The 7,951-nt window shown below is 56.8% G+C and overlaps 1 protein-coding gene across 1 annotated transcript in view; it reads left to right on the top strand.

Annotated features, from left to right (window-relative positions):
• C2CD2L (C2CD2-like) overlaps positions 1–7,951 on the top strand; it is an 8,944-nt gene continuing 993 nt past the window's right edge. Inside the window, exons 1-15 of the mRNA XM_014539902.1 lie at positions 1–69; positions 1,173–1,301; positions 1,849–1,944; positions 2,320–2,439; positions 2,605–2,715; positions 2,818–2,934; positions 3,243–3,354; positions 3,470–3,578; positions 4,270–4,334; positions 4,436–4,563; positions 4,650–4,818; positions 5,756–5,854; positions 5,988–6,121; positions 6,207–6,492; positions 6,603–6,786. Coding sequence (XP_014395388.1) covers positions 1–69; positions 1,173–1,301; positions 1,849–1,944; positions 2,320–2,439; positions 2,605–2,715; positions 2,818–2,934; positions 3,243–3,354; positions 3,470–3,578; positions 4,270–4,334; positions 4,436–4,563; positions 4,650–4,818; positions 5,756–5,854; positions 5,988–6,121; positions 6,207–6,492; positions 6,603–6,786 — 1,928 coding nt within the window. The remainder of the gene's footprint in view (positions 70–1,172; positions 1,302–1,848; positions 1,945–2,319; positions 2,440–2,604; positions 2,716–2,817; positions 2,935–3,242; positions 3,355–3,469; positions 3,579–4,269; positions 4,335–4,435; positions 4,564–4,649; positions 4,819–5,755; positions 5,855–5,987; positions 6,122–6,206; positions 6,493–6,602; positions 6,787–7,951) is intronic.

Raw genomic sequence — 7,951 nt, 5'->3', positions numbered from 1 at the left:
ATGGGGGCGGGGATCAGCGGGGGAGCCCGTGGCCTCTCTTCCTCTTTGGGGTCAGAGAAAAGGGTGCAGGTGAGGCTGGAGGCGGTAGAAAGCCGGCTGGGTCCCCGGTTCAGTGTTCCTGTGGTCCGGATACTCTGGCTCCCAACCCCGGTCCAAACTGCTGTTCTCATAGCAACGCTAACCCTGAGCCCGCGGGCGCTTCCGCCCAGTGAGTGTGCGGATGGCGTTGGGGTGCGGAGGTGGGGGGCGCTGCGAGGGTGGGAGGGAGACAGGTAATACTCCTTCCCCGGAATTTGCCTGGTGCCCCTGCCCCCACACCCAGTTGACATTTCGGGTCCCAAGTCCCTGGTGCGATCAGGCATATTCCAGAGGAGCCTGATTTCCCCTCCCCCGCCCTCAGGAACCCACTGCTACCGTAACTCTTCTGTTTCCATGCTGATGTGTTGAGGGGAAGGTGTCTGGGTGGAGAGCAGATAGTCAATCCACACTCTCCCCGGGGATGAGCCTGAGCCGGCCACCAGCTAGCCTAGTCTACTTCCTCCCGCCGCACTTCCCAGGAGGTGGGGCAGGAAGCTCTCCTGAGACCAAGAGGTGGGGTGGGAGGTCGAGGTCTCCCTCTCCGGGGCTCACCCTGGCCCAGGAATCTCTCCTTGCTCTCACCTCCACCAGGCCCCTCACTCAGAGGCGACTCCACCCCCACTCCTGGGAGGGCTTTACTAACTCCCCAGATGTCTAGACACAGAAGTGACCACACGAGAAGTTGCCCGTCTCCTGCCCAGGTGGCTGGCAGAAATCCAAACGGCATCTTTCAGTCCAGTCTTGGACTCACACCTCCCTGGTGTTCCCCGCACCTTGTCCCTTGGTCAGGAGTGACTCCCAGGGCAGCTGACTCAGCTGGACATTGGCCTCTCTAGCAGGGAGTGGGGAGATTGGGGTTCCAAGCATCCATCTCGCCATCTCCTGGGGCCCGGCCTCCAGATGTGACAACTGCAGAGCCAGGAATTGGCTTCCCTGGGTTCGGCAGGCAGATGAGCCCCGTTGATTTGTTTCCTCCCATCCCAAGGCCCAAGGAAGAGCTGTCAGTCCGTCTGGGCCCCTGCCCAGTTCTCCTTCCCTCCCTGCTCTCCAGACAGGGCTGCAGCAAGTTGCCTCCACTGCAATGAAAGAATTAGGAAGCTCTTTCAAGCCCTAAGCTAAGCAGCTTTTTGCTCCCTAATACCACCCTGCTGTCTGCCTGGAGGACTAGCCGGACCTCTGGACCCTGCAGCCCTTTCAGCTTGCTTTTCTTCCCAGTCCCTCTGGTAAAGTTCCCCAAGGCCAGGCTGAGCTGTTCATCTCCAAGAGCATGGCTAGAATCATACTCTTGTGCATCCACATCCTATTTATCTGGAAGAAGCTTGGCCTCATTTCTCCAGCTCTTGCCTTGAATAAGTGGGCCTTACTGTTTTTACCCGTAGCTCAGTCATGTCTCTGTCTGCCCAACGATCATATATAAGTGACAACCTACAACGTGATTATTTTTTTCTGTGCATCCCTTTTCCTTTGGGTGGAGGGTGGAGGATGAAGAGGAAGTTGGGGGGAGAAGAGGGAGGCTCCTGGTATTCCAGGAAAAATCTAGGGCCTTCTGCTCAAGGTGACCTGGTCTCTGCGGTGGGCTAGCTCCCCACTTCTCCCTGGCAGCTGCAGGGCCCTGGAGAGGTGGGTTTGGAGGACAACACATCCTATTTGAAAGCCTTGAGCCAAACAGGGGTCAGGAGCCAGCCTGCCAGGTCCCGGCCAGGAACTCGGCAGGCTCGCCCTGCAGAGGCAGCTCCGAAGACCTGACCTGTGTCCACATTACTCCCTCAGAGCTCCATCCAGATCGCCTTTGAGGAGGTGCCCCAACTCTTACCCAGAGCCAGCATTGGTCATGTGACCTGTGTAGACCAATCAGAGAACACCATGGTAAGGGTCTGCTGGGCAAGGCTTCTTTAGGGTCTCAGAGGGGGCTGATTCCAAGAGTTCCCTTTAGTCCAAGGGCTCTTAACCTGAGGTTGATGAATGACGAAGGGATCCAAGGATTGGCTTCAGGAGGTCTGAGAATCCCACTAAAGTGACATGCAACATGCAGTACATGTGTTCACATCTGCATTTTTCTGGGGAGAGGAGTCTTTGGCTTTTCTTCGATTCTTTTATGGACTTGTGGCCTCCAAACAGTGAAGTCTCAAGGACAGCTGAAGTGGGAGGGTCTGCTGATCCATCACAGAGCAGGGCAAAGCAGGATGGCGCATCCTTCCTCCATGCCTAACCCTCTTTGCCTCCATGCCTTGCCTGTCCCAGGTGCTGCACTGTCAGCTCTCTGCTGAGGAGGTGATGTTCCCAGTTTCTGTGACCCAACAGTCCCCCGCTGCCGTCTCCATGGAGACCTACCACATCACTCTGACACTGCCACCAACACAGGTGGAGGGGGTGTGGGAAATGGAGTTGGGCAGCAGGTGGTTCAATTGCCTCCGCCTTTTCAGTTGGGCTCCTTTCTAAGAGGGGATTGGGGTGGGAGGGTCCTGGGGAGTGGGAATAATTGGAGGAGTAGGCAAGTCATCTCAGTCTCTTGGTCCCTGTCCCTAGTTGGAAGTTAACCTAAAGGAAATCCCTGGCGAGGGGCTCCTTGTGTCCTGGGCCTTCAGGAATCGCCCAGATCTCAGCCTGACAGTGCGTCCCAAGCTGCAGGCCAGAGAGGTAAGGGAGCAGGGCTGGGGGTCGGGGGAGGCAGGAAGAGGCCGGACAGGGAAGGGGAGGCCGAGCTGGGGGCCCGTCTCTGTGCTCCTCTTCTCCCTGCAGAGAGGTGAGGAGCAAGTGGAGCTCTCCACGATTAAGGAGCTGATAGAGGATGCCATCGTCAGCACCCAGCCAGCCATGATGGTCAACCTCAGGGCGTGCTCTGCCCCTGGAGGGCTGGTGAGTAGACACTGAGAGCAAATAGTTTGCACCCTGACCGGTGTGGCTCAGTTGGTTGAGAATCATCCCATGCACCAAAAGGTCACTGGTTCCATTCCTGGTCAGGGCACATGCTGGGTTTTGGGCTCGATCCTCAGTAGGGGGCTTGCGGGAGGGAGCTGATTGATGTTTCTCTCTCTCTCTCTCCCTCTCCCTTCCTTTTTCTCCAAAAATCAATAAGAACATATTTTTAAAAAAATCAAATTGTTTGCAGGCATAGTGTCTCCAGGGTACTATGTTGGAATTCTCTTTTGACCTTTTGTACTTAGGTACCCAGTGAGAAGCCACCCACGCTGTCCCAGGCCCAGCCAGCCATCCCCAGACCCACCCGGTTATTCCTCCGGCAGCTTCGAGCATCGCACCTGGGAAGTGAGCTGGAAGGTGAGAGCTCGCCGTGGCTAGGGGCTGCCGAGGTTATGGTTGCAGGCACTTGGCCTCTCTTTTCCTCAGTGGCTTCCCATCTTTGATCTGAGCATCTAATTCTGTCTCCTCGCAGGCACTGGGGACCTGTGCTGCATGGCCGAGCTCGACAACCCCATGCAGCAGAAGTGGACCAAGTCCGCGAGGGCGGGTCCCGAGGTGGAGTGGACTGAGGACCTGGCCCTGTAAGGATTCCCGCCCCTGCCCCGTTCCCAGGCAGACAGTCATCCCTTCCAGCACAGCCTGGCACGAACCAGCTCTGTTGTCACTAAACCTTGATGTGTGCCCCTTTAGGCCAGGCCCCCACTAGGTCCTGGGGTACAGATGTGACCACGATTCAGTGCCCACCTCGGTGTGGTTTCCGTGTCGAGGCAGAGATAGATGGATGTAAAGAGAATGGAATTAGTGGTCTCTTCGAGGTTAAGTTAACAAAAAGTGCACAGGAACGCCCCCCTGGGGAGAGTAATTCCCGGAGGGGAATAAGGATCAGAGCAGGCTCCGTGGAGGAGGCGATATTTAAACCACACCTTCGAGTACCAGGAGGATTTCAACAGGCTGTGAGGGACACGTGTTCCCGGCAGAGGGAAGAGCATGAGCAAAGGGAAGATGGTGGTTTGACATAGAGACAGAGACTGGAAGGCGGAGCGGGGCAGGGGCAGAGGGGCTTGAATGCCCCGCTGAGGAGGGTGGTCTCCACTCGGGCCCTCTCCTATTCTCCTGGGAGAGGAAGTCCTTGGAGGGCAGGGGCCTCTGATTGGAGCACTCATACCATCTCATTTATGTACATCACTGTCTGCCTCTGTCCTGTGATCAGTTGGAGGGTGGATTCCTTTTGCTAACCTCCCCCCTCCCTGCCCTTGCTTCTCCTGGCCGCAGGGATCTGGGCCCCCAGAGCCGGGAGCTGGTCCTCAGGGTGCTGAGGAGCAGCCACTGTGGAGACGGTGAGTAGGAGGCCGGAAGGAGCACCCTGGGGGGCGTGGGGAGGCGGGTGCTGAGTGGAGCCTGACCATGGGCCCAGCTCATGGTGCTGCCCCTTCCCCAGCCGAACTCCTGGGCCAGGCAACACTGCCCGTGGGCTCCCCTTCCAGACCACTGTCCCGGAGACAGGTGTGCCCACTCACCCCGGGGCCTGGGGCAGCCCTGGGACCCGCAGCCACCGTGGCAGTGGAGGTGAGGAGCGACCCGGGAAAGATGGGAGGAGGCAGCACAGGGTGGTCTTTGAGGCCCGGCCTCTTTGTGCTCCCACCCCTCGACAGCTTCAGTATGAGGAAGGTTCCCCCCGGAACCCCACCCCCTCCATGCCACGCCCCAGCATCACACCTACCAAGAAGGTCGAGCTGGACCGCACCATCATGCCTGATGGCACCATTGTCACCACGGTCACCACTGTCCAGTCCCGGCCTCGCACTGTAGATGGCAAGTCAGGTAAGAAGGAGGAGCTGAGAGCCCAGCAGTGGCCAGGGGCCTTGAGCGGCAGGTCGGTGGAGGGACAGGGAGGGGCAAGGAAAGCTCTAACCCTAACCACCCCTGTTCTCCACCGCATCGTCCTCATTATCTCTGTCTCCCTCGGACTTCCCCTCTCACCCTCCCTCTCCCTGACTGGTCCCTCCCATGACAACCCTGGGCCCACCCACCCCGCCACTGCGGGTGACTCTTGCACTTCCACCTCCTAAGTTCCCCATCTTTTCACGGGTCCGGGTCCGTTCCCCTCTCTTTCCCCAGCCCCACTGCCTCATCTTCCCTCCCTCTAGCCTCAGCCAGCCAGTGCCCTGCAGGACCCTTCCACACGCCCAGTGGCCTCCATGGTGTTTCTTCTACTCCCAGGGTCCTCCATGACATTTCTCCCGTCTCTAGGGGTCCCATGGGATTCCCCTCCGTCCAGGGGCCCCATGTGCCATCTCGCACCTCAGTATTTTCATGGCATCTCCCCCCACTCCCATTAGTTCCTGTGGTGCCTCTTTGTCCCCAGGGCATCTTCTTCTTCCTGTTTTTTTTATAAGGAATATGAAATATTTTTTTGTTAAATATATTTTATTGCTTTCAGAGAGGGAGAGGGAGAGGGAGAGAGAAACATCAATGATGAGAAAGAACCATTGATCGGCTGCCTCCTGCACACCCCACACTGGGGATCAAGCCCCCAAACCGGGCATGTGCCCTTGACCGGAATCGAACCTGGGACCTTCAATTCACAGCCGGATGCTCTATCCACTGAGCCAAACCGGCTAGGGCCCCATGGTATCTTCGTAATCACTCTTGTGATTCATCATCTCTGAGTCACCAAAGCCTACATCTCAACAAAGACGGGGTGGGCGGGGGCCATTCTCAAACACCCCCAGCTCACTGACCCTCCCCCACCCAGCAGACTCCCCCTCCCGCTCCCCGTCCAAGGTGGAGGTGACCGAGAAGACGACGGTGCTGAGTGAGAGCGTTGGCCCCAGCAGCACCTCCCACAGCAGCAGCCGTGAGTGGGGACCTGGAACGTGGGAGTGTCAGCTGGTATTGGGGCCCCAAAGTCAAAGCCATTTTGGGTGGGGCCTGGGGGTTCTGGTCCAAGGGGAGCTGGAGCGGAGTCGGGTCCACCCTCTGCCCAGCAGGGGAGAGCCACCTTGCCAACGGCCTGGACCCTGTGGCAGAGACAGCCATTCGCCAGCTGACAGAGCCCAGCGGGCGGGCAGCCAAGAAGACACCCACAAAGCGGAGCACCCTCATCATCTCAGGTGTTTCCAAGGTAACAGCTCTGGGGAGAGCAGCCAAGGTGGGGAGGAAGCCCTCACGGATCACTGCAGTCCATTCAAACCTGTCCCTCTCGCCAGGTGCCCATCGGGCAGGACGAGCTGGCGCTGTCACTGGGCTACGCCGCCTCTCTGGAGGCCTCGGCGCAGGACTCTGCCGCAGACAGCAGCGGCCCCTCTCCCCCTTCCTCGGACCCCCCAGCCGCCTTTCCAGGAGCCCTGGACGCCCTCTCCAGCCCCACCAGTGTCCAGGAGGCCGATGAGACCACACGTTCGGACATTTCCGAGAGGCCGTCTGTAGATGATGTCGAGTCGGAAACAGGATCGACTGGTGCCCTGGAGACCCGCAGCCTCAAGGATCACAAAGGTGGGGAGAGGTCGGCAACCCCCTCCTCTGATACTCAGTGTCATGACCTGGGTCCTCCTGGAGCCTTAGGGACATGAAGGCCGAAGCCAATGGGCTGTGTCCTTCCACAGGGGCTGCCAGAGGCCCAGCCGGGCTCAGCCGAGCTAAAGTAGAGAGGGAGCTGGATGCGCTGGGTCCTGTGGCATTATTTACAAGTTTCCTTTTCCCGTGTCTAAGTGTGTCTCTTCCTTCCCTTGTGTGTTTTTTTCTTCCTTCCCTTTCTTTTATTTTCATATATATTTTTATTGATTTCAGAGAGGAAGGAGAGAGAGATAGAAACATCAATGATGAGAGAGAATCATTGATAGGCTGCCTCCTGCACGCCCCACACTGGGGATCGAGCCCACAACCCAGGCATGTGCCCTTGACCGGAATCAAACCCAGGACCCTTCAGTCCGCAGGCTGACGCTCTATCCACTGAGCCAAACTGGCCAGGGCTCTTTCTTCCCTTTCATTATGTACTCTTTCCCCTGTGAGTATAAGAATCCTACCCTGAGCCCTAACCGGTTTGGCTCAGTGTATAGAGCAGTGATGGCGAACCTTTTGAGCTCGGCGTGTCAGCATTTTGAAAAACTCTAACTTAACTCTGGTGCCGTGTCACATATGGAAATTTTTTGATATTTGCAACCATAGTAGAACAAAGACTTATATTTTTGATATTTATTTTATATATTTAAATGTCATTTAACAAAGAAAAATCAACCAGAAAAATGAGTTCGCGTGTCACCTCTGACACGCGTGTCATAAGTTCGCCATCACTGGTATAGAGCGTCGGCCTGCGGACTCAAGGGTCCCAGGTTGGATTCCGGTCAAGGGCATGTACCTGGGTTGCGGGCACATACCCAGTAGGGGGTGTGCAGGAGGCAGCTGATGGATGTTTCTTTCTCATCGATGTTTCTGACTCTCTATCCCTCTCCCTTCCTCTCTGTAAAAAATCAATAAAATATATTTAAAAAAAGAAAAGAATCCTACCCTGGGCTGACCTAGGACTGTCCCTGCGCAGTGACACGCCTTGTGGGCGGCTGGGGTACTCCTCACTTCTAAAGATGAGGGCTTCCCCCAACATCTTCAGCCCTCTGTCAACCACAACTGCACTTAACCACTGACGGCTGAAGCCGGCATCACTTCTTGGGATGATGAGCTCCCAAACCCAAAGCCTGCCGCGTGAGCGCCTCTCATGACCCTGGTCTGAACGGACCTCTTGGATGCACCCCTCCCTGCTCACATCCTGGAATTTGTCAATGAGCCCGGTTCAGACCATCTTGTTCTTCCATGTCTGCCTCTGAGGACATTTCTTGTTTTCTTCTTTTAAAAATATTTTTGATTTCAGGGAGGAAGGGAGAGGGAGAGAGAGAGAGAGAAACATCAATGATGAGAGAATCATTGATCGGCTGCCTCCTGCGCGCCCCGCACTGGGCTC

The sequence above is a fragment of the Myotis brandtii genome, unplaced genomic scaffold (assembly GCF_000412655.1).
Source record: "Myotis brandtii unplaced genomic scaffold, ASM41265v1 scaffold105, whole genome shotgun sequence".
NCBI lineage: Eukaryota > Metazoa > Chordata > Mammalia > Chiroptera > Vespertilionidae > Myotis > Myotis brandtii.
This window is presented reverse-complemented; position numbering and strand designations above follow the sequence as displayed.